Source organism: Symphalangus syndactylus, chromosome 6 (assembly GCF_028878055.3).
Source record: "Symphalangus syndactylus isolate Jambi chromosome 6, NHGRI_mSymSyn1-v2.1_pri, whole genome shotgun sequence".
Taxonomy (NCBI): Eukaryota; Metazoa; Chordata; class Mammalia; order Primates; family Hylobatidae; genus Symphalangus; species Symphalangus syndactylus.
The window spans coordinates 48,737,765-48,765,003 of NC_072428.2; the positions used below are offsets into that span (position 1 = coordinate 48,737,765).

The 27,239-nt window shown below is 43.2% G+C and overlaps 1 protein-coding gene across 9 annotated transcripts in view; it reads right to left on the reverse strand.

The window, feature by feature from the left end:
* PPFIBP2 (PPFIA binding protein 2) overlaps positions 1–27,239 on the reverse strand; it is a 143,899-nt gene that overhangs the window by 84,655 nt on the left and 32,005 nt on the right. For all 9 annotated transcript variants that reach the window (XM_063641101.1, XM_063641100.1, XM_063641098.1 and 6 more), the window contains exons 2-3: positions 22,933–23,031; positions 6,716–6,930 (exon numbers count right to left, since the gene is read on the reverse strand). In XM_063641101.1, the coding sequence (XP_063497171.1) occupies positions 6,716–6,930; positions 22,933–22,996 (279 nt within the window). In that variant the 5' untranslated portion in view covers positions 22,997–23,031. The remainder of the gene's footprint in view (positions 1–6,715; positions 6,931–22,932; positions 23,032–27,239) is intronic.

A 27,239-nucleotide genomic window follows, 5' to 3' on the forward strand; every position in this document is an offset into this window, starting at 1 on the left:
AGGCTGAAATAGTCTCTTCAGGTCAGGTCTGAAAGGAGCTGGATTGCTAGAATTTAGTAGGGTAAATTTACTTTGGGGGGCAGGGATCAAGATCCAGGAAAATTAAAACTGCTAAATTTGCAGTGGCTGAAGGCCCCCAGTCTTGGCTGCTGTGTCAGGAAAAGGGCATTCAAAATCCCCCAGGGGACAGGAAGCTTCTCTAGGGCAGGGCATGACATAAACTGTGGGCTAGGAAATGCCTGCGGGAATGGAAAGGGCCAACCTACTAGCACCCCAGCAGAAGGCACTGCAGTCAAGAAGTCTGGAGAGATCTCCCCACATCCACAGGGGAAGTTCAGGTCTATGCTCCCAGGACCACCAGCCCTGTCTCTTCTCCCCTACCCTAAACAGTGGAGCCCTCCCTTGACTGCCCTTTGTCCACTGTTTCTAAGGAAAATGGCAAAGAATTGTCTTTGTCAGCTGACCCAGGTGCAGTTAAACAGTTTCAATAATGAGAGGTGCTTATGTTATCTTTGTCTAAAAAAGAAAAATTAAAAGCTGTTTTCTCATATGAAGCCCATGCTGTACCTCATTCTTTGGGATTTCACTTCCCGGCATTTGTCCCTGACTCCCACCTAGTGGCTTCTTCCAGCACTGCACAGGGACAAAGAACCGCCACTGGTGCCACCTGAGCCCGGCCCAGGAGCCCCTTGGGAGCTGAGCACAGAAAGAAGGCACGGACACACCTACTCCTTTCTCATCTCTCACTCAAGTTCACACCTGTCACAGGGGAGGTAAGAAACCATGCTGGAAATCGGCTCACAGAGGCTCTACTTTTTTTCTTGAAAAATAAGCACCAAATTTTCCCTCCTCTAAGATCCAGAGGAAAAGGTTTACCTACAAAACTCCTTCTGTAACTTTTCAAAATTAAAATGTTCAACACACATGTATTTTGACTATCTTTTGTTTTCCATTCTGGAGATACAGAAATGAATCCCATGGTAAAAAATTCAAGCTCACATTTTATAATTCATAAAACAGCTTTTTCTCTCCACCTTTTTTTTGCAACTCTTCTGGCTTTTCAATATGGTAAACAGATTTGCTTCCTGGACAGAATGAAAGATTGCAAGCTGAATCTGGCAGGAATGTATGGGCTTTGTTTGAGGAGCTGGGAGCTGAAGAAGCCGCCATCTGTGACAAGGTGGTTTGGAGCTGAGAAGGGGGGTGGCTGTGCTCCCCAGCCTGCGTCTGGGTTTCTTTGTTTCTTGGGAAACTAGTTAAAAAGGTAACTGAGGGCACCTGAACTGACTGCTGGGCTGTCAGAGGTGAGCACTTATCCCAGCTGGGGCCAGCAGAGGCTGCTCATTCAGGAGGGCAACTCTTCAGGTTTTTCAATATGGTAAACAGATTTGCCTCTCCACTGCTGAGATGGGGGCCTCTGTCAAGCTCTAACATAAGGGCAGCAGTAAACTGAGAGGTTCCTAACCTGTCTCCACACTTTGGAACCCAAGAGGTCAAGACTGAGGGAGGCAAAGGCTGGTGCTTATAAAGAGACCACTCCACATAGCCCCCAGAACAAACTGCAGAATTGGAATGCTTGGCCAGATCTTGCAGACACTTTCAAACTCAGCTGTCATTTCCAGTAGGGAAACTGAGTCCCACAGAAGTGAAGAAGAGGCTCATATGAGTGGTAGAGCCAGGGTAGAACCCTGGCCTTTGAACTTCTTCCTACCTTTCATACTCCCTCACCTTGGTTCAATTTGCTTTCACCTGCTCAAGCACACTGACCAGGACTCTTGCGACCTTGCAAAGAAAAGCCTGGGTTCCTGTTGGATGGCCAAGCCTACTCCATGTACCCCAGTTCCAAACAGGGCCTAGAGTATAGCCCTTCTATGGGTTCTCTGCCAACCACCACCCCTCACCCTGGAGCCTGAGCTCTTCCTTGACTTGCCTTCACTTTGCTGCTGGGTTTGCCTACCCTTTCTCTGGCTTCATATTGAAACTTCACCGAGAATCTCCTTGGCCCATACCCAATGTGTTAAACAGCAGAACAGACTGGCTGGCTGGTAGGAGATGAAGGGTGTACATAACATACTGTTAGAGAAGCACCCATAGCTACTTCATATGGAGACTCTGCTGGCTCTGGTATCATCTGGGCATCACCCAAAGACCTGGGACATGAATCAACACTGTGTATCAGCCTAGGTCTACTCCTCCCAGCTAACTGGCTATCCCCAGTCCTGTAGAGCCCATTTGAATCTGACTGGCTATCCTAAGGTTTCCACCACCCAACCTAGCCATAGATCTATGCCACCAACCACCCAGCCAAGCCAAGCAGGTGTGGAGGGGTAGAGACACCCCTTTCAGACCATGGGAAAGCCCCACTCAAGGCACAGCCAAAATCCTGGAAGTGGTCACAGTTGTACCGGGTCCTTCCTGCCCGGGCCAGGTACCACATGCCAGGGCTACTGATGAGTACATGCCAGCACATGCCAGGGCCACTGATGAGCACTGCTTCCCTTTCTGGGCTTCAGGACCACCTGCGGGGTTCTGGGGCTCCTGACCTAAAATAACCACACCCTCCTGAGGGCATCATCCTACATTTCACCATAGTAAACAGAGAAGGAGGAGGCTGCCCCTTTCTGGAACTCAGCTCTGTTCCCATCACAAAAGAGCTGCCTCAGCCTTCCAGCCAGGGCCTCAGCTTCATCCTCCATGAGCACTGACCCTGAGCTTGGCTCTGTCTTCCAGTTGTAAAGGACCACCTTCCAATCTCCTGAGGGTAACACTGCTCTGCTGCACCACAGGCAGGACAGCCTCCCTGATGCTTCCTCTGCAGGCCAGGTCCCAGCCCATCTTAGACCCCAAGACACCCTCTATACAAGGTCCTCATTCACCAACTTTCCAGAGGAAATACTGCTCCTAGACCAAGGGAATCCAGGCCCTTTGTTCCTTGCCCCACTGAGGCCCCAGAGGGTGTCCCCATTAAGAAAGCCTTGCACATGCCCTTCTAGGCCCGGAGCCCAGTTCTCCTCATTATACTTACCAAGGAGCAGGATGCTAGTTTAGACCCCAGAGCATGGGAAACTCACTCAACCCAGTGCCACTGACTCCTGGGCAGGTCTGCTCCACTTGGGCTTTAGAACTAGTCTGCTCTGTTTTATACCCATCCCCAGGCAGAGTCCTGGCCAACAGCACTCCTACTGCTGTTGCCTGTGCTGGCCCAGCTGTGCTTCAGCTCTGCCAGGACCCAGCAGAAGAGGAACCAGCCCTACCACAAAGAAACAGTGACCCAATAGGAGGCACTAGGACTAGGAGTGCCCTTTTCATCTAAGACATAAAAGAGAGAGCCCAGGACTAGTCTGCTATTTGTCCTATTCTAACTATGGACCACTCCTCCACATCTACCCCTGCTTTTCAGCAGCCCATTCTTCTGGTGGACCACAGATGCCCCAGTGCCAGAAGATCTGCAGTCCCAGATGAGCAGCAGTAGTACAAGATACATTTCCCACTATGTAATCCCTCACCTCTGCTAACAGTTGATTCACTCTGGGGTAGACACTTGATCTAAGGTGTGCATCCATAGCTTGTGAATAAATTAAAAGTCTTTAATGCCTACTTCTTTTACACTTAACACTTCTTCATTGATCTGGAGGACTTCGCTCAAAAATAATTAACTGGGTCAATCAGATTCTTTTCCTTAGAAACTTGAGTTTAAAAAGAAAACATATTGAGAAAACATGGAAATAATTTGTCAACTAACAAGAGTAAACTCAAACCTAACAGAAGTTTGTGGCAGTCACTCTGAGCTGTCTTCCTGAAGGCCACTCACTTTCCCCCACTCTATCATCATTCTTTTCTGACAGAGGCCACCTCCCTCTATGGCAGATGGAAGTGCCAATACTTGCTTCCCCAGCCTCCTTTGCAGCTAGGGTATGCACAGGTGAACAAATCCTGGCCACTGCAGCTAAATGGGAAGTCTGCTAGGGGGTTGCAGAGAGTTTCCCTCCTGATTAAAAACAACAACAACAACAACAACAAAAACATACTAAAGAAACGATTCTCTACCTCTGCACATAGATGTATAGTTGTGTCTTGTAAGGACATGTTGCCTGCAGTTCTAGTGGCCATCTTGCGACTGTTAGGGGATGTGCCTGAGCAAAAACCACCCCTTGAGGATGGCAGAGCAAAAAGATGGGAAGAACCAGTGCCCGTGAGGTCACTCAGAGCCACTTAATTAACCCTGGGATTGTCTGTCTTCTGGACATCTTGTTAGTGGTCTGTTATTGTTTACATCATTTTACTGGAAAAAGTATCCCAACTGATATAGATGTCATGAGGCAGAGTTGGCCCATGTCAGGCCAGTGTCATGGTCAAGCAGGAACTCTAGGTGTGTAACAATGCCAGTGTGTCTACAGAGGAGAAGGGAGCAAATATGCAAGGGATGCACAGACATCATGCATGAGAAGGTGCTGGGCAGTGCTGCCTAATCCTTCAAACCATCCTACTAGTTCCAATTCCAATCCTCACCCACATGGGACTTTAAAAAAATAATTCAACTGAGTCTCCATGGTTGAAAGCAGCGCTTCTTAAACTTTAATGTGCGTATGCGTCATCTGGAGATGGTTCAGCAAGTGTGAGATGGGGGCCCATATTCTGCATTTTTCACAAGCTACTAGGGGATAAGAAAGCTGCTGAGCCACAGACCAAAATTTGAGCAGCAACAACTTCTAACTAAAAGCGTCAATTTAAAGCACTTGATGAGTTTGCTCACCAGTCTGAATTCTATTTCCACACAGATTAAGACCTTGTGTGGAATGTGGATGTGCTGATCGTAAAATGACTTTAGGTCTGCAAGATCTAAAATACACACAGGCTATCTCTATCCAGAATAAAAACCTTAACATACAGCCCTTACATCTTGGAATTTTTATATGAACTTCTGACCCCCTAAAAGTACTTGCTTCCCCATTCATAGGTGAGTGATGGCCATAATTACTCATAGATTGCATTTATGAATGCAATCACTTTTAGGGAAATCTCTTCAAAGGAAGGCATTCCCTAAACCATTGTAAATAACCCCAAGACAAAGCTGCAAATCTGAATGCAAGCTGTTTTCTACCAATGCATCTTGAAAAAACCAACAACCATGTCAACTGCCTTTGGATCAAAAATATTTTTAATAAATTTCCAAAAACTGTTTTAAAAGTTAGATTCATTGTTTATGCCAAACACTAAAAAATATTGCTGATGGATTGGAGTTAACCATAAAATAAAAATCAAACCATAAACTTACTAGAGGAAGATTCAGGTGAACAGTTATTTGTTCTGAGGTTGGGAAAGGCGTTGCTAGGGCCAAAAGGAAAACAAGAAACCAAAATAGGAAAGACTGATAGAGTGAAGTACAGTTGTTTAAAATTCTATGTCTCAAAAAGCACCCTAAACGTTATTTAAAAACAGAGTGAGGAAAATATAGGCTACCAATAAAGCAAATGGCTAATAAAAGGTCATTCGAATAGATAAGAAAAACACAAAATCCTAACAGAAAACACCAGCATAGAATACGAATAGACTGGAGTGGGAGAGGTGCACCCAAGAGGCTCAAGGTGATTTCTGGGTGTATAGGGAAAAATATTGGAACTATTTTTTAACCTATCCTTTAAAACTCTATTTTGGTGAGCAGTGGATACCCTAAATACCCTGACTGATTTGATCACTGTGTGTTATATACATGTAACTAAATTTCACATGTACCCCACGAATTTGTACAAATAAAAAACTTTAAAATTCTGTTTTGTGGTATTTTTATAATTTAGGTATATTAGTGAAATACTGGCCAGGTGCAGTGGCTCACACTTATAATCCTAGCACTTTTGGGAGGCCGAGGTGGGTGGATTGTTTGAGCCAAGAGTTCAAGACCAACCTGGACAACATAGGGAAACCCCATCTCCACACGCACAAAATTTTTTTTAATTAGCCAGGTGTGGCGGTGCACTTCTGCAGAGGTGGTATACTTCTGGGAGTAAGAGTTGGGAGAATTCCCTTGAGCCTGGGAGGTCGAGGCTGCAGTAAGCCATGATCAAGCCACACTGCACTCCAGCCTGGGTGACAGAGAGAGACCCTGTCTCAAAAATAAAATGCTGCATGTGAATATGTATATGAGAAATGCATTCTTTTTCCAGATAGGATATAGAATCAAAAGTTTAGAGACCATACAGAGGAATACGAATAAACTAATTTTTAGAAGTTTAGCCTTTTTACCAAACAAAGAAATGCAAAAATAAGAAAACATTTCCTCCTAAGAAATTTGTCAAGCTTATTTTAAATCAATGAGGTAACCAGTCTTTTGTTTGTGGTAAGAAACAAGGGGTAGTGGGATCTAGCCGAGGGGAGAGACACCAGCCAGGGATTAGAACTCAATAAGCAGTACATGTAATTCGAGGGTGTGTGTGCGTGTGTGTGTGAAATCTTAAATGTTTGCCCCTCTCTGGCCCTGGATTTCCTCAGGAGAGGCCAACTGTGGACCATGGAAGGGCAGAGGGCATAGCTTAAGTCACTTGACTGGGCTCTATACTCCTTGATAAGAAGGGCCACCCTGCAGCATTGGCGAAAGTGGGGTGGAAGAAAAGGCTGGAAGGTATACAGATGAGTCAACAGCCCCAGTCAGCAGTGGCACTCCATGGGCTGCACCATTACATTCCCCAGTGGTTCTCAATCAGGCCACGGGACTACTCACCAAGCTCTCTTCAAACCACTCCTTTATGTAGGCAGCTGTTGGGCCAGGGATCTGGCTCAGTAGGGCTGCTCTCTCCTGAGGAAGCTCCAGCATCTCCAAGGCCAGCCTCAAGTCCTCGATGAGATGGAGCACCGGGAAGGGGTTCATGTAGGAGGCTGGGGAAGCCAGTCCAGGCTCACAAGTACCATCACTAAGATCTGCACCTGTTTTAGTGCCTGCAATGAGAGAGAGGTGGAAACTCAGTAAGAAGGGTGGACACCATGGGCAAGGTACTAGTAAAGAGCAAAGATGGTGAAAAAAAGGTGAAAGGGACAGATAAGAAGCTGGGAGTGAGCTGGGCATGGTGGTGCATGCCTGTAGTCTCAGCTGCTTGGGAGGCTGAAGCAGGAGGATCACTTGAGTCTAGGAGTTCCAGGCTGTAGTGCACAATATCTGGCTTGAGAATAGTCACTACTCTCCAGCCTGGGCAACAGAGTGAGAACCCATCTTTAAAGAAACCTGGAAGGCCACCTGGACCCCAGCCGAATCACTCACAACGTAAACTTCCCAGAAATCATCTTTATCTAATCTCGGCTGGACAGTGTAAAGAGGCATGCAGAGGTGGATGACTGTACCCTTTGGGACTGACGTATGAAGCTCACACACTTAGACAACTGGGAAAGCATAGCCAGTCCTCACTAGGGACCATAAACTACTAGTTTAGACAGTAAGATCTCATTCTTCAGCTTTTAGAATTTTTTCTTTATATTAATGTCATAGATTACACAGTTGGCCACCAGAGATTCTTCCATTCCTGTGTGTGCATTCCACTCCTCTGATAAAGGGATGGATCTTGACTCTGGGCTGACCTGGTGACTTTCTTTGATCAACAGAAAGCAGTGGAAGTGACTCTGTACCAGCTCTGGGCCTGGGCCTTAAGAGGTCTAACAGGTTCCACTCTTTCTCTCTTTGACCCTAAACTGCCATGTAACAAAGCCCAGTTACCTGGCTAGAAAGACAGCCCCACCTTTCTTGGCCCTCCCAGCTGTGGTGACAGACATGTGAATGAAGCCATCTGGGATCTTCCAAGCCCCCATGAGCCACCCCAGCTGACATCACGTAGAACAGGGAGGAGACACACCTGCAGAGTGCCACTCAAACCATGAAATTACAAAGAAACGATGGTAGTTTTAAGCCACTATGTTTGGGTTGGCTTATCCCACAGCGATAGATGACAATTACTATATTCATTTTGGTGAGGGTTTAATGAACTGGAATCTTTCTGGATCTTCCCAGTTGGGAGATCTTTATATCCTTTATATATCTCTATATGCTCTTAAATTTGTATTATTATATATATATCCATACCTCATCTCCTTATTGTGGGCTGTGGAGTCTGAGAGAGAGTCCAGGTTACATTTAACTGAGTTCCCAGCATCATGCACTCTACCCAGTAGACACTGAAAAGGAATCTGACCAAATGCCTGCACATATACCTGAACGAGTATCTAGAGAGAGAGTGCTTCAATGTCCTCAGAGATCTGGTATATTGGGTCAGCTCTTTCTAATTTGATATGCCCCAAATTAAACTGTTCCACCGTTCTTTTTTTTTTTTTTTTTGAGACAGTCTCGCTCTGTCGCCCAGGCTGGAGTGCAGTGGTGCAATCTCGGCTCACTGCAAGCTCCGCCTCCTGGGTTCATGCCATTCTCCTGCCTCAGCCTCCCGAGTAGCTGGGACTACAGGTGCCCGCCACCACGCCTGGCTAATTTTTTGTATTTTTTAGTAGAGACGGGGTTTCACTGTGTTAGCCAGGATGGTCTCGATCTCCTGACCTCATGATCCACCCAACTTGGCCTACCAAAGTGCTAGGATTACAGGCGTAAGCCACTGTGCCTGGCCTGTTCCACCATACTTACACCTATTTAACAACAGCAGCAGCAGCAGCAGAAGTCTCCTTTCCATAAGTTTGGTGATACATTTTTCAAATCAAAACTGGGGCAACAGTCTAACAAAGGAAGTCTGTACTTCTTTCAGCAGTAAGAAACACTTTAGAAAATATGGTTTAGGTGGTGGAATTTCTAGGGCATTTGGATTATTTATAAAGCCAACCAGATGAAAGATTTGAAATTAGGACTCTACTGGAAAATGTGAGCTTGGGGCCACCGCATCCATGGTATGCTGCAGGCCTGACGTCCAATTCCAGGTCCCTTTACTCTTCTCAGAGCCAACCTCCTCCTTGCCAGGCAGAAATCCACACAGATGGAAGCAATTACCATTTGATTGCCAGTTTGCTTTCTGAAAATGCATGACACAAGGAATCATGGATCACAATCCACAAACAAGTCAGAGGCTCTGGGGAGCCAGGAAACTGCCCAATTACCCACCACTGTGATGTGTGCTCAGCACTTTCTGGCTCCTACAAATCCAATTAAGAGTGGACTGGGAACAGCCACAGCTAAACTTCAGGGAAGAAAATGGACAGAAGCAGAGCAAGACCTCCAATCTCCAAACCATTGCTGAGTAATCCCTCTCCATTCTGTACACATGAATTTTAAACATGTAGCCATCCAGTTTCATTTTAAGTATTTCATAAATGTGGGAAGAGTGAGTCAGGCTAAAAGGTGGATGGAAGATCTGGGTTTTCATTATCTTTATATCACCGTGTGGGCTTGGAAAAGTCTCTTCCTTTCTCTGTGACCCTCTCTGCCCTAAAGCTTTGGGATTCTTTCCTACTATTCAGAGTATGTGTGTGTACATGTATGTGAGTACATGTATATCTGTGCCAAGTTTTACAGGCATATGTGTATATATATATAAAAAACTTTAATTTCTATTTCTTTGCAACTTATATTTCTTTTATTACTTTATCAAAACCAATAGTCAATAAATACTAGATGAGGGAAGTGAAAAGATAAATATTTTGTCCCTGAGCTAGTTGTAACGACAGTGATAGGAAAGCCTCAGATGACAAACTCCACTTGACTTTAAATTTAAGAATCAGATAAGGTTACAGGGCAGAAAACTAAGGGAAGAAGAAACTTCCAGATGCCACCATTGGGCTTTGGGATGTAAATGACAAAATGATATTGAATAAACATCTATACAAAGGGAGATACAATTATAAATTTCCTCTCAGAGGAAGAGTTTGATAACCAGCCTCCAAGAAGCTGTCAGTGACCCATTCCTCTTAATATTCGTAATTTGTGGAATTATATCACAGTTGCTCTGTGTCACCAGTAGAATATGACAGAAATGATGGAATGTCACTTCCAAGGCTAGGTTATAGAAAGCACTGTGACTCCTTCTGCTTTATTATATCAGGCCACTCACTCTGGGAGAAGGCTGCTGCCATGTTATAAGGACACTCAATCATCCCTATGGAAAAGTCCATATAGTGAGGAAATATGGCTACCTGTCAGCAGACATCAAGGAACTGAGCCCTTCTACCAATGGCCATATGAGTGAGCCACTGTGGAAGGGATCCTCCAGCCCAGTTGTTCCCAACCCCAGCCACAGACTGGTACCAGTCCATGGCCTGTTAGGAACTGGGCTGCACAGCAGGACGTGAGCAGTGGGCCAATGAGCATTACTGCCTGAGCTCTGCCTCCTGTCAGATCACAGTGGTGTTAGATTCTCAAAGGTGTGCGAACCTTATTGTGAACTATGCATGCGAGGGATCTAGGTTGCTCACCCCTTATGAGAATCTAACAAATGCCTGGTGATCTGAGGTAGAAGAGTTTCATCCTGAAACTTTCCCCAAACTCCCCAGGTCCATGGAAAAAACTGTCTTCGACAAAACCATTCCCTGGTGACAAAAAGGTTAGGGACTGCTGCTCCAGCCCCAGAGAAGCCTTCAGATGACTGTAGCCCCAGCTAATATCTTAACTCTAACTCTTTAAAAGACCTAAGCCAGAACCACCCAACCAAACCACTCCTGAATTCCTGGCAGATAGAAACAGATGATAAATGTTTATTACTGTATGATGCTATGTTTGGGGTAATTTATGTTACACAGTAAAATAACTAACCAATAAAAATAGCTGAGAATATTCTGAGAAGTACAATCAAGAGGCACTTGCCATGCACTGCTAAAATATGTTGCTAGAATTACCCTCACAGAAAAAAATAAGATCTTTATTATACACCATACACAAAAATAAAATTTAGACAAAGATTATACACTTAAAAAACTGAACTAGAAATACAAAGAGAAGACAGGTCAAAACTGAGTGAAAGGAAGATTTTATAGGCACAAGAGCAATTGAGCAATCCATAAAAGAACAATAAATCTGACTACATAAAATTAACTCCTGGAATATTAGAAACAAAATTAAAAGACAAATTATAGCCTGAAAAACCTACTTGTAGGCCAGGCATGGTAGCTCACACCTGTAATCCTAGTACTTTGGGAGGCCGAGGCAGGCAGATCACCTGAGGTTAGGAGTTCGAGACCGGCCTGGCCAACATGGTGAAACCCCGTCTCTACTAAAAATACAAAAATTAGCCAAGCATGGTGGCAGGCCCCTGTAATCCCAGCTACTTGGAAGGCTGAGGCAGGAAAATCGCTTGAACCTGGGAGGCAGAGGTTGCGGTGAGCTGAGATCGTGCCATTGCACTCCAGCCTGGGCAACAAGAACAAAACTCTGTCTCAAACAAACAAACAAACAAACAAACCTACTCGTATCAATTACAATAAAAGCTCAGTATAGCCTTCATACAAAAAGAGACCTTATCTATCAATAAGAAAAAGTCCCTAATCCACTTCTTACGCACAAAATAGGCACAAGGTTCTTATATGGGCAATTCTGGAATTAAAAAACAGAAGTAAAATTTAAAAATATGGAAACAAAATGCTTTTGCATTGGTAAATAGAACATTTAAAAATGATATTCAATTTTCACCTACGTAAATTGTTGAAAATGCAAATGCAATGATAGTTAATGTTGGCAAGCTCATATGCTGTTCACAAGGGTACCCTCATACACTGTTAATAGACACAAAGACTGGCCTAATCTTTCTGAAAAGCAATTTGGCAAGATACAGGAAAAATATTCATGCCTTTTGACCTAGCAAGTCCAATTCTAGAAAGTTAAGCTAAGGAAATACAACCAGACACGTAGTCAAAGATTAATACATAAGAATAATCTCAGCAGCATCTTAATTTTCAAAAAGTAGTGGAAAAATCCCCCCAAATTGGTGAATGTTTAAATAACTTCTTAAAGAAAGAATATGATTCTTATACCTATATAAAAAACAATTATCTAAAGACTCAATAACGGGGAAATACTTGCCTTATTCAGTAAAACAATTATAAATATATGTATATGGTGTATATATACAGAGAAATACCCAAATGTTGACAATGTTTTCATTACTTTTATAACAATTTGTTTTAAACTTTAAATTTGTCGAATATAAGTGAGAGATTCAAGTTTGACATTTAGTTTGCACAGGGACTCTAGGTTCTCTTGTTATTTGAAAGTCCCCACAGGATGCTAGACAATATGGAAGAGTTCAGACCTTTATTTGGGCAGGAAATTGAGTAAACCCAGACAGGTTTCTTCCTTGTGCTGTTGATTAGCTTTCCCTCACTCTATAATTGCATTAGTGAAAGGGGGAAAAACCTGGTAGTATTTTCACAGAACAATCATTTCAGAAAATCTCAGAGCAGGCCTCTTGGTAAGCTAGCCATGTACTGCTTAAGGGGGAACCTTCTGGAAACAGGACATACTCAACTGCCAGGAGTCCCCCTTACCCACAATGAACAAACAGAAAAGCTGAAAAAGATAACACCCTATTTTATTTTATTTTATTTTTTTAACGTGGAGCCAAGCTTGAAAGACAGTAAAAACCTTGGGTACCAGAAACAAAGAGTGAACTCAACAGTGAAATTAATTCAAGCTGACCCTAGAGTAGCCCAGGGGCAAAATACTCAGACACAGGGAGGAACCGAGGTTGGGGCTCGAGGTTTTAATGCCTCCAGTGAAAGCAGTAAGTTGAAAGTGAGACCCCTATAGAAAGAAAGTACCCCGAAGTATTGCCTATTTCATAAAGGGGTCTGAGAAAATTCACCCAATGGCAGGGAAGCTTGCAGTATGCTAAGGAACCCCCTATGTGTTTATAATACCACACATATACACCGTCCCTCACCCCCAGTGAGACATCAAACCTACAGGCCTCTGCGTACCACCGGTATGGTGCCAAATTTCTACTGTGCACTTACTACTGAAATCTCAAACCAGAAATCAACACACATGCATACAAAATGGTCCAGAATAGTGCAACACCTAAAGCCCAGCATTAGCTAATGCAAAATCTCCCAGGAGGCTCATTTCCACACTCCACACACATTCCCCACAACTACCTCCTGTAAAAAAATTACAACCACACTGGGAAACAAATCAAAATAGAAAACAATAAATAAAAAAAAAAGTGTGCCCTAAAACCTGGGATTAACAGGACAATTTAGAAGACACAATAAACCACTAATGCTGGATATGCCTAAACATAAGGCAAGATTTACCCCCAAGATTTCTCAGAAAAGGGTAATTCAACTTACAGTCAAGCCTGAAGTTTCTCTTTGGGGCATTCTACTTATTTCATTTTGAGCAACAAAGCAGTATTTAGAGTAGCACAAAAAGTTTTCAACTTTCAGTGCGCACTGAAGTCACCTGAGCAGTTTTACAAACTCCAGATGCCTGGGCCCTCCTCCAGGGATTCTAATTTAATTGGTCTGAGGTGTGACCTGGGGTAATAAAAAGTTTCCCAGGTGATACTAAAATGATGCTTAAGCTGAAACCATGGCACTAGCAGATCACCTCAATGAAGTCTAGCTTGGATGGTTATAGAGGTCACCTGAGAATTTTTATTTTAAGGCGCAAAACCAAAATTTAATGAAGATTTAGTAATTATTTTTGAGGATAAGACCACATACAATGCAAGTGTTAAAGGATTTCATTGAAAGCCTTTTTTTCTTTTTTTTTTTTTTTGAGACAGAGTTGCTCTGCCACCCAGGCTGGAGTGCAGTGGCATGATCTCAGCTCACTGTAACCTCCGCCTCCCAGGTTCCAGCAATTCTCCTGCCTCAGCCTCCTGAGTAGCTGGGACTACAGGCACGCACCATCACGCCTGGCTAATTTTTGTATTTTTTAGTAGAGATGGGGTTTTGCCATATTGCCCAGGCTGGTCTTGAACTCCTGACCTCGTGATCTGCCTGCCTCAGCCTCCCAAAGTGCTGGGATAAAGGCGTGAGCCACCGCACCCAGCTGAAAGCCTTTTAATGATTGCTTTCGAAAGCACATAGGGATGTATGTGGTAGTGACTGGGGTTGTTCAGATATTTTGTTCTCCTCTATTTGCATTCATAGTAGGCTTACAGTTCTGTCCCTTGAAGTCACTCATGGTCACATAACTTCCTTTGGCCAATAAACATAAACTATGTGTATCACTGTGGGAGAAAGTCTAAGAACCAGTACACAATTCCTCACATCCCTTCCACCTTCCCTGACTTCCAGCAATAGTGGAGACTCAATCAGTCTGTGTTCAAGTGAAGATGACAAGGACCAGAGCTCTTGGCAGATCTCAGGGAACTTGCAATGTGTACAAGAAATAAACCTTTGTGTTTCTGTTTCAAACTACTGACATTTGAGTAGTTTCTCACTGCAATATAACTTAGCCTATCTTCATTCGTGCAAAATATATATGTTGTACAATTAAGACGTATAGACAAGATAAACTTTTAAAGTCTAATCTTTTACCATGTAAATGGAGTTCTTTGGCATGAGATGAAATAGCTGATGACAGCATCATATGTGAATTTTAAAAGTGTTGTATTTAAAACAAATTCGAAGTAAGGATGGTGTGTTCTAAAACCTTGCCACTTAAAAGTGGGGTCCACATGAGTAGCAATAGCAAAACCTGAGAGTTCATTAGAAATACAGAGTCTCGGATCCCATCCCAGACCTACAAATATGAATCTGCATCCCCAAATGCTCTACAACTGCTCTAGAATGCCAGGATTATTCAAAAAGAGCGCTCATAATGATAGAAACAAAGATAAATATAAAAAGCTTGAATGAAATTATTTCATCAGATGTGCCAGTGATGGGAATGGTGGTGGGCACCTGTAATCCCAATTACTCAGGAGGCTGAGAATTGCTTGAATCCAGGAGGCGGAGGTTTCAGTGAGCCAAGATTACACCACTGTACTCCGGCCTGGGCGACAGAGCAAGACTCTGTCTCAAAAAAAAAAAAAAAAAAGTGCCAATGAGACAAGAAGTTCATAAATTAACATATTATTTTGAATTACTGAAAGACTTTTAATTAGTGCTTAAACATGTAACTAAATCAATAACATTAATATTAATATTATGAGTAAATATTTTGTCTATTTGGGAATATTTGGGCATATTTCATATGTTTTACATAATTAAAGGAGAAAAGGAAGAAATAAAAACCTTAAAGAAAAGGAAAGCATGATTTTAAAAAATAGGAAAATCTGAAAAAAAAATAAAAACCAAAATAAAGAATGCAGCCAAGCAAATTAAAAATTAAGTGAACAGGTTAAATAGCAGATGAGAGAATTATTGGAGAGGAAGATAGATTTGAAGAATGCTGCAAACAGAGACATAAGTGAAAAATATAAAAGAGGAGTTAGGAAGCATGGAATTAAAAAAGGATGACAAGGTCCAACACAATTCTTCAGGAATTCCAGAAGAATACAGAGGATGAAGCAGAGGCAACAAAGAAAATGGCTATGAATTTTTCAGAATGGAAAACTTGAGTCCTCTCAGTTTAAAGACACTGAGTCCCAGAAATGATACATCAAAACAAATCCACCCAAGAAACAACACAGTGAAACTGAAGAACACCAAAGATAAATAAGTTTAAAAACAACCAGAGACAGAAGACAGATACAGATCGCCAGACTTCTCATTAGCAATAAATCCCTGTGACCACAAAATAACACCTATGGATAGTGACCAACCTACAAGCCTGTACAAGATAAACTATCATTCAAGATTATGAACATTTAAGGACATTTTTCAAATGACGACTAATACAATCTATTACTGGCAGACTATCAAATTTTAAGGAAGAAAACTGTATCATGCAAAAAAAAGAAGCAGGATGAAAGAATCAACTATGATTGGAGAGGTTGTTAAAATTGTTAAACAAAATGCTGTCAACTAAAACAACAATAATTTGGAGAATATAAAGATACTAGAATACTGAACAAAAATAATGTGGAAGATGGGGCAGTGATGGGAATTAAAGCATTCTAAGAGTCAAGTATTATTTATTTTATTTTATTTTTTGAGATGGAGTCTGGCTCTGTCACCCAGGCTGGAGTGCAGTGGCATGATCTCGGCTCACTGCAAGCTCCACCTCCTGGGTTCATCCCATTCTCCTGCCTCAGCCTCCCGAGTAGCTGGGACTACAGGTGTCCACCACCACGCCCGGTTAATTTTTTGTATATTTAGTAGAGATGGGGTTTCACTGTGTTAGCCAGGATGGTCCCAATCTCCTGACCTTGTGATTCGCCCGCTTTGGCCTCCCAAAGTGCTGGGATTACAGGCGTGAGCCACTGTACCCGGCCATCTTATAAAGAAATTTAATCGTAGTTTAAATTTTTTTTCCACACAGAACACACCAGGCCAAATGCTTTTACATATTAATTCTATCAAACATTAAAGAATAATTCTAATCTAACAAAGTATTTTAGATAAAATATAATGGCCAACTTGATGCTAACAAAATGGAAAGCCTCAGTAAAATGGACACATTTCTAGGAAAACTTAACTTGCCAAGACTCAAGAAATTAAAACCTGTCCACACCATTAAAAGAAAAAAATCTTCAAACAAGAATACACGAGGCCCACACAGTTTTGCAGCTCAGTTCCTATACCTACAACTATAGCAAATATTTACGGAACACATAGTTCCAGCCTTATCCAAACTCTTTCAGAGAATGGAAAAGAAGGCACAGTTCCATAAAGGACTGGGAGACGGGGTCTACCAGTGAGGGAAAAATGGAATGAGGGCTGTCAAACAGCGGGTGCGCCAGTAGCCATTTTGACCTCTTCATACCAAGGGCAGTCTTTGATAGCTCTGCCCCTTAGACACTCCTAAAACCCCCACTTCAACTCTTCTGAACAAAGTCCTAGCAGGGCTCTCCCAACCTGCAATGGGAAACAGCGAGTCTGATACTGATGACTGCTATATGCTGCTCCACCTCAGAGAAGCCAGGGACAAGATCAGTCAAGGACCGTTCAGAGTATGGACTAAACAGTCCTCAGCACCACAGCTGACTTCATTCACAAGCCAATCTGAAGAATCTCAGTCTTGATCAGAACTTGCTCGGCCCCTGCACAATCTTTTGTTGTTTTCTTTTTACAAACCCAGACCAGACGCTAATCAGAGTTGGCAGAAAGGCCCCAGCTGACAGGGCAACTTCTTAAACTGTCATAAAACAAACTCCTCTTAACTATTCCTCCTCAGTGAGTACTGCTTGTATATAACTGCATGAGTAACCTCCTGCACAGCCAAGAGGAATAAGTGGCCTTCTGTGTCCTGACCACGTGGCTCTTTGGTCCCCTGCCAGAAGTGGCCTGACAAAGTAGCCACTGAACCTGTCAGTTCACAAATTAAGCTCCATGCAAAATTAGTGTCTGTGGCAGTTGCTCTGGGCCATCCAGAGGGAGGTAATTAAGCAATATATAGTTCAATTTCAATTGTCAACAGTATAATTCAATTATAGTGTAATTTGCAAGCAGAATCACGGGGACTAATCAGGAGAAGACTAGATCAAAGGTTAACATCCTACTGGAAACTATAATAATGGTCTTTCATATTAGAACCAAGTCATTATTGACACAGGTCCTAGAGCCTTTAACAGCCACCCTTTCCCAACTTTCTGATATTAAAATACTGAGGTCCCAATCTAGTATAGTCCCAATCCAGTCTAGTCTAGTCTAGTCTAGTATAGTTACCTGGGATTCAGCCATTCAGATTTCAAGAATTCAACTTTACAAGGAGTTTCATTTAATAGTCCTGCTTACACGTCATTTCTTTTTGCATTTACAAGAACCAATTTCTATCTCTCACACCTCCCAAGCATTGACCACCTGAGATAAAGGCCATCACACCATCGCTCTGGAGGGGCGTATTTACCACTTGTGCATTAGGATGTCTTCTCAGAGTACTCCTGGTCTGATTGTTTACAGGAGTGATAATCATCCCGCACTGGTTTGCACTGTTTTAGTTGATGGAGGAGGAGACGGACATTTTTTTGCACTAAAAGCTTAATTACATAAACACTGATATCACATGCCCAAAGTGCATTCTTTTTAGAAGGAGTTTTGGAAAGTAAACAGTAACCTAGCCTACTGTAATTAATAAAAGGCAATTCCTTTTTACATAGTATATGATTATTAGTGATCACTGAATACATTACATCCATTTTAGTAAGAATCTGTATTGTTTTTGTGTAAGTGGTTACTATTTGGGAGGTCCAGGAAGCCCATAAAGGTTTTTCCCGTTGAAATACGTGGTAACTGTGAGAAAATACATTCTTTGGGTACTTGAGTACTTTGATGGAAAAGCAGTTGTGTTTTGGCAGTGGTGGTGGCACTACTTGACATCATGCAATCTAAAATTAATAAGAGAATATAAAGAGAGGAAGATTTAAATGTTCATACAAAAATGTCATTTCTGCAGGATCTGTGGTATCGTGATGTGGTGCCACAGTTTTCAAACTTCTTTAGCTGTGCCACCCTTAAGCAAAGGAACCCTTGCTTGGAAGAAATAATGTAAGAGAGACAAGAACAAAACCACTCTGGCTTAGGGATTGTGAGCAAGACCAGAAAAGCATCCTTCCCTCAGTTAATTCTTTTCTCCTACAGACAGCCCCAAGCATCAACATAAAAACAAGCCAGGAATAAAAGGAGCCTGGAAGAGACTCAGATGGCCCTGGACTCAAATCTCAGCACTATGATCTTGGGGGGTAAAAATAATTTAATACTAATATCAATAAAACAAATAACTTAAACCAATTAAGCACTTTCTAGGTGCCTTATTTGCATTAATTCAACCCTCACAATAATATGAGACAGGTACTATTATTACTGCTATTTTATCAATAAGTAAATTGAGGCTCAGAAGAATTAAGCAATTTGTCCAAAGATCCCACAGCCAGCACTAAACGGCTGAGCTGGGATTCAAACCCCTACAGTCCAACTCTGTAGTCCATGTTAATAACCACAAAAATTCTTAACCTCTTTGGCCCAATTTGGTTCAGCCATCTTAATGCCATTATAAAAATGAGGAAAAATGTCCTCAGCAATCTTGAGAAAAAGTATCCTGAATAAGGCATTCAAAAGAATGATCATTCTTTTTCTCAAGAATAGCATAGAAAACATGCCCTCCAGATACTCACTAGTAAACTCAATGTTGAATAATCTGTCAAATAGCTCCTGTCAAATATCTGTGTGAGCAAGTTACTACTTCAGGGATGGTTCATGGGACATACAAACTACTAGTCTTCCAACAACAACAACAAAATAGTAATTTGTTATTCCAAAAGAATCAGTAAAACAAACCTGAAAGTAGAGAAAATAAATGAAGTTCTGTATGCAGCCAGATAGAAGATGTATACAGAAACCTGTATGTATACCTCCTAACCAATGAAAAGGAGATCCTAGTCACAAAAGCAAATGAAAAAATACATCTAACATATATTAAGTGCTTATTAACTAAAATGCCTAAAACCACCAATTAAGGCACTGGAGATACAGTGGCAGAGCCTCTGTCCTTAAGAAACTTACATGCTGGTGCAGGAGGCAGACAATAAACAAAGAGGCAAATATGAATGTAATAGGTCAGGTAAGTGCTATAAAGAAGTATAAACAAGATAGAAGAACAGAGTTATGTGGGAATGCATGATAGACACAGTCAGGGAAGCCCTTCCGATATGGTAACATTTCAGCATAAGCCTAGATCTGGAGGAGGGCATTCCAGGAGAGGGGGGGAGCAAGTGCATGGTTAAAGTGAGATACGTCCTGGGAACGTAAAAGGGATGCATAAAGGGCCGTGAAAGCCAAGTCATGCTAAGACCTTGCTGTCCATGGTAAGGGCTTTAAACTTTATCCTGAGATGGGAAGCCATTGAGGAGTTTTGGAGAGAGGAGTGATATGACTTAATTTACATTTTCAGGTTTACTCTGCAGCTCTGTGGAAACGAGTCTATAAGGGAGCAAGAATAGATGCAGAGAGCAATCAGAAGACTACGTATCAATTTTGCAGACCCTGGGCAAATCCAGCAATGGATGCACAAGCCTTATGCGATGAAAACCACAAAACTCAGATGGGACAAATAAGAGCTTTAATAAACGAGAATGCTACCCTGTCCCCAGAAAAGATTCAACATGATAAAGATTATTTTTAGTCCCTCATTAATCTATCAAGAGCTAACATTTTATAGTGCTTACTATGTGCCAGGCACTGTTCTAAGCACCTTACATGTGTTAAAACAGGCAACTCTCTAAGATGGGTATTATTACTATTCTCATTTCAAATGAGGAAACTGAGGCACAGACCATTCAAATAACCTGTTGTAGAGCTAGGATTTCAAACAAGTAGTCTGGCTACAGGTATTCCTCCCTACCAACCTGCAAAGAACCAATTTGCAAAGAATGCCTTCTCTCTATAAAACTCTCACACCTGTTCCAGACAGAGAAGCCCAGGAGCCCTTCTAGATGGAACCTTCCAAGATGGAGGACTAAGGAAATGGAAGGATAGAGCAGTTTGTACTGGAAGATCAGAAGATTAGGTCTCCTGGGTTTCACACAACCCACACTTAGGGCCCCTCTCTCCACACACATCCCAGATTCTCAACTGCAGATCTTGGGTCAAGGCAAGGCCTTAAGGATCCAGCCACGTAATGTCTCTCAGAGACAAAATGAATTTTGCCAGAGGCTCTGTCATTTCAGGAATGCCTGTATGGAGAAATCAGGAGGCAGAAAGAGGTACTGACCCCACACAAGGCTACTTTTCTTTAGAAGTCTGATTCTTCTCTCAAAAATTCAACATTGTGAAAGTGTCAGTTCTTCCCAACATGATCTAAGTTAAATGAAATCGCAATCAAAATCCCAAAAAGTTACTTTGTGATCAAAAAACTGACTCTAAATTTTAAATGAAGAGGTAAAAGGTAGCCCAACACAACACTGAAGAACAAAATTGGAGGACTGACAGTACCCAACTTCAAGACTTACTATAAAGCTACAGTAATAAACACAGTGTGGTATTGGTGAAAGAAAAAATAAATCCATGAAACAGAATAGAGAGTTCAGAAATAGACCTGAATATATATCACAAAAATATAATCAAATGACCTTTGACAAAGCAGCAAAGATAATACGTAGAGAAAAGATAGTATTTTCATCCCTCCCTGACAACCACCGAAGAGGTCTGCCAGGGGCTCGCTCAGTCTCCCCTTTGCTCTTTGGCTGAAGGCTCTGAAGTGCTGACTGCCTCAGGCATTCTCAGGGAATGATCCTGTGGCTCTTATCCCAATGCACGTGAGACCCCGAGGAGCTCGCAGGTCAGTATCTCTAAAAGGATTGCTAGGAAATCCACTTTCTTGACTCTTTCTCCTCAATAAGGCATCAGAGACCCTAACCTAGAACAGGATATCTGTATTGGCCAGTGTTCTCTAAAGGGACAGAACTAATAGGATATATATATATATATATATAAAGGGGAGTTTATTAAGTAGTACTAACTCACAAGACCACAAGGTCCCACAATAGGCCGTCTGCAAACTGAGGAGCAGGGAAGCCAGTCTGAGTCCTAAAGCTGAAGAACTTGAAGTCTGATGTTCGGGGGCAGGAAGCATCCAGCATGGGAGAAAGATGTAGGTGGGGAGGCTAAGCTAGTCTAGACTTTTCATGTTTTTCTGCCTGTTTTATATTAGTTGGCAGCTTATTAGATGGTGCCTACCCAGGTTAAGGGTGGGTCTGCCTTCCCCAGTCCACTGACTCAAATGTTAATCTCCTTTGGCAACACTCTCACAGACACACCCAGGATCAATACTTTGCTGCATCCTTCAATCCAATCAAGTTGATGCTCAGTATTAAACATCATGACATCCCAGTCTATGGAGCCTCTGAAAAGCAAGACATTAGTCATGGCTTCTCAAAGGCCCTCTATCCACTGAGAAATTGAGAAGCAGACAGATGATAGCTAGAATACATCACGGTACCAACAATCACCTGAAGAAGCTGCAAGACACAGGCATACTCTCCCACTTCAGAGTCAAACACCAAGAGCCCTCTGTAAGTCAGATGAAACCCTCCAATGGGAAGGAAAAGCAAATGCCTGAGAAGGGGCAGTGTCAGGTACTCTGTGTACTTCCTGGGGTCTAGGGACACTTGGCCCAATACCTTCCTCCACGCTCTCTTCCAGCCACAGCTCAAACAATGAAGAGCAAAGTCCCAAAGAAGCACATCCAATCTACCAATGAGGCCACTTAAGTGTATCAGGTAAAGTCAGAAGACTTGGGACCTTCTGGAAAGATTTCCAACAAAAGGTTTGGTCTAATCAATATAGGCTTCTGGTTGCTCCCATGAAGAAAGGAATCAGCTGGAACAGCTAATTGATAGTCCTTTCAAATTAACCACAGCTTTGCTAGATCTTTTCTAAGAAAACGTCCCCTACTGGCTAATGCAAATATTAAAACCAAACAGTTGAGATGGATAAAAAACAATATGGCATAAAGAACATTCGAATCATTAATTGAATCAATACAAAACTGCCTCCCATCTCTGAAACACACTGGAGACCATCTGAGGACGCTGACACCTGCATTAGGTGGCAAAGTCTGCTAGATTTCAAGTTTCAGATCAGCTGTAATAAGCCATGAAAAGCCCTGAAAATTTTACATTAGAATCAGTCTCACTGAACCCAAACTGCCTCACAGCCAGAATCCAAAATGAGACGGTAGATGGTAGGTACATCCACACTGTCTCAGCAGAGACCAGAACGATCACACCTGACATCAGAGAGTTGTATAAGTTCATATTAAAGAAAAAAAAGAGAGATGACATATACAATAACACTACTGAAAAATAAATATAACAAAAGGGGCTTTTCTCTACGCCAAAAAAAAAAAAAAAAAAGGAGAGAAGCAATTTCTGGAATGTGGAGGATGAGACCTTGGTTGCTGGGGTTCCCTGGGTGTACCTGCAATGATCCCGTCCATTTGCTCCAGGGCAGCTTCCAGCGCATGACGAGCATCAGAAGCCATGACTCCTTTTGCTGCCTAGTCTCCTCCTCTTCTTACTGAAAATTCAAATACAGAACAAAGGAAAAATTACAGAGAGTTCCATGTTACGCACACAAGATCGCAAAAACCTTTCATTCCATCATCACACAACGTGTTTTCATAAGAATCATAGTAGCCGACATGTAGTTTCTGTATCTCCGTGGCCTTTTCCCTCCTGGCATGAGTGGTTTTTCCATGAATCTTTAGCACACAATCCCATTCACTTCTGTAATGAAAAACCACCAGGGCTCTCCAGAGTCACCTGTGGCAGCAAGACGGCAATTGTTAACACCTCACCAGGTGTAATAATTGGAGTCCCAGGTTCCAGAAGCTCCAACCCCACTGTGAAAGGCTCCACTAAGTGGCGTAGGAGAGCAGCGCACCTAACAGGGACAGTCAGGGTGTACAAGGCAATGCAGGACAAGGGCAGGGCCTGGGACAATCCCTGCAGGCATTTAACTGTCTTACATCTGCATTTGCCCTAGGCCTGCAGTGCTTTCATTGGGTGGGTGTGAGCCAGGCTAAGGGGGCTCAAATGCCACTTCCACTCCTCCAATTGGGAAAGGGTGCACCGCCTAGGAAGTCTACAGGCCACAAGGATGTAGAGACAGCACCCAGGAGCACCAAAACTGACCATCTTAGATCCACTCTACCCAGCACCATTTGAGGTTCAGAATCCCATCTTTTCAGGGCAGATGAACACCTCCGAGGATACACAGTCCAGCCACTCCTTTAATGCTGTATCCCCTAGCTATAGCAAAAGGGAACTGCCCAATGCCTCTCCCCTGTCCCTGGGGCAATTGCTTCCATCTCTGGACAACTCTACCTCAAGGAAGGTCTTTAGTTTAAACTCTCTTCCTGCCACTTCCTCTTAGTTTTCTTGTTCCCCACCCTCTCCCTGGGTAGCAGGGAGGGATTTACAATAGCACTTGTAATCCCAAGAGAATTAGCTCACGTCTGTAAACTGGAGGAGTTGCTGTTTGCTCATTCAGCAAATCTACACATGTGCAGAATGGCCATACATGCTGTGGAGGACAGAGGCACGGGAGCTGTGCTCTGAGCTGCACACTGAAGTATGGTGCAGCAGAGGAAACAGGTGGTTCTGAGGCTCTCTGCCGGTTTTTCCTGTGAAGTGGGACATTTAGAGTGAAGAGAGGAAAATGGGCACCACCCAGGAGTGGCTTCGGAGATGGTGTGGATAAGGATCTCAAGACCAAGGAACCACACTGGACTGCACCAGGAAGTAATAGTTAAATCCACAGGCCCCAAAGTCAGATAGCTTGAGCTCAGACCCAGCTCTGCTATGTACTGTGTGATCTCTGAGCCTCAGTTTCCTCATCTGTAAAATGGGGATAACAGCATCTAACTCATAGATGTCACGATTAAAATTATGTAGAAAGCACTAAGCACATTCCTTTGCACGAAGTGTTCAATATGTTAGCTTTTTTTTTTTTTCTTAAATGAGGATATAACATCAGGACATATTTTTGCCAGCTCAGAGGAAACTTAACACAAAAATAGGTAGGTGCAGGGAGGGAGAACCAGATAAACTCAGGAGGCTGGTTCGTTTGGAGGCGGCAGGCATGGGGAAGGAAGATAAGCAACTATGCTTGTGGAGGGGGAGAGAGCAGGGATTTACAGGTGCTAAGGCCAAGGAAGGTTCAGAAGCAGGCATTCAGCCTTGGGGGTCAAGAACCACTGCACAGTTAGCTTAGAGGGAATGAGAATGGGAGCTCGCAGGGTGTTGGGGAACTTCAGTGGCACCTCAGGGCTCTGGCAGGAGCCAGAAAAGGCTGCAACAAGGAACAGAGCTGCTCCGAGGTGAGACGAGCGGCCAGGCTGCTATAGAGCGAACACGGTGTGGAAATCCTGGGGCCTGAATGGAGGCCAGCTTCGGTCAGGATAAAAGAAGAGGCAGCAGGGAAAAGGGGGGAAGCAGAAGGAGGGAAACAATCTGCAGACTCTCACCTGTTCAGCATAAGGGATATCAAAAGTTTGAAATAATCCCTCCAAATCCTTCCCACTGCTCTTTCTCTAAGGGGAAAATTCCAAACTCCTCACTGTGGCCTATGAAGTAGGTCTCAGGATCAGACCAGGCCGTGCTCACATCTCTCCCCCCATGGCTCATGCTTCAGCAGCACTGGTCTCCTGTCTGCTCCCAAGCCCTCCAAGACCTTCCCTCGTCTGCAATACGCCTGCCATCCCCCTACCCTGAGCTCACTTCCTAGTTGTCTGCACAGCTGATTTATTCTCATCCTTCAGGTCTCAGATCCAAAGTATCAGAGAGGGCTTCCCCACACCACCCCCGGCACCATGTAAAGCAGCCCCTTCAAAGCACAACAAATCCACAGTATCTTGTTCTATGTATTTGTTTCCTTGCTAACTGGCCACCTTCTCACAGAGGCAGAGGGACCCAGTCTGCCTTGTTTACTCCTAGGTCCCCACTGTCTAGCAGATAGATACTTACGAATAAATCGATAGATCCATGCAGGAAGCATTGTGCTAGGCCCTAGAAGGATACTGATAAATCAGATCTAGTATCTGCCCCCATGAACCACACAGTCTAGTGGAGGAGACGGAAGTATGAACAAATAATTATGACACAGTGCAAGGTGTGTTGATAGAGGCAGGTGTGCAACTTCCCTGGGTCTTGAAGGATGATAGAAGCTTTCTCAGAAGGTGAAGAGGAGAATGTTGTTCCAGGCAGAGAGTGTGGTGCACATGAAAGCCAGGGAAGCATGTAAGGGCAGGATGTAGTTGGCAAAGGCCAAAATGGTTGATGAGATTACGCAGGAGCACCCAGCTGCTCAAGATGAGTCAAAGCCTTCCATGGAATTCACATATGCAGTACAAGGGCAATGCATGAGAGGAGCCTGGGAATCACACCCACCGCATCAGAGGCCTGGATGCCAATGCCTAACAAATCAAGTGGCCTCAGATGTAAACATGACAGAGTGTCAAACCCAGAGGACCCAGGCTATGTGCCCCCGCAACAGAACGGCCATAAAACAAGACCTATGGGCCCTCTGCCCAGCGATGAGTTTGTACTTGGCAAACAGCAAGCTGGGTGGACCCATGGGAGCTGGCCTGAAGTGAAACATGATTCAAGGTGTATCCTATTCACAATGCATGACTAGCATCAGAAGCCATGACTCCTTTTGCCAGCCTATTTTCCTCTTCCTGAAAATTCAAATACAAAACAAGGAAACATTACAGAGGGTTCCACATATGCATACAAGACCACAAAACCACTTAAATCCATTATCATACAATGTACTTTCATAAGAATCCTAGGAGCTGATGTGTAGTTTCTGACAACACAGAAGCAGCCAAATGGAAGAGATGCACAGGGCAAGGGACTGAGGAGTGGGGAGGGATGCATGGAGCTTCCATAGCCTCTCCAGGGCTGCTACCCAGCAGCACTTCCATGGGTTCACCAACCTGGAAGTTCTCCAAATCCCTTCCTTCATTTAGGGTTTCTTATAGAAGTTCCATTCCATAGATATGATTAATCCAATCATGGGTCACTGAGTCCTTGGTGATTGAACTCAAGCTTCAGCCCCACTCTCCTCCCCGAGGTAGGAGTCAGGAGGATTGGGAGTGGGGCTGAAAGTTCTAACCCTCTAATCACAAGGTTGATTTCTCTGGTAACCAGCCCATCCTGCAGGAGTCGCCTCATTAGCATAAAGTTGAGTAAGGTTCAAAGGGGCTTATTATGAATAACAAAAGTTGCCCCTTTTCTGTGCTAGCAAAACTGGAAGGAGACCAAATATATACTTCTTTTATTATAGTAGCCCCCCCTTATCCTTGGGGGATACATTCCAAGAGCCCCAGTGAATGCCTGAAACAGTGGATGGTACCAAGCCCTATATATAGAATACAATGTTTCCTGTATCAACAGACCTCTGATGAAGTTTAATTTATACATTAGGCATGGCACAGTAAGGGATTAACAATAATTAGTAATAACATAGAACAATTATAATACACTGTAAAAACATTATGTTAATGTGATTTTTTGTTTTGTTTTTGTTTTTGTTTGAGACAGGGTCTCACTCTGTCACCCAGGCTAGAGTACAGTAGCATGATCTTGGCTCACTGCAACCTGCACCTTCCAGGCTCAAGCCATTCTTGTGCCTCATCCTCCTAAGCAGCTGGGATTATGGGTGTGTACCACCACGTCCAGCTAATTTTTGTATTTTGGGTAGAAGACAGGATTTCACCA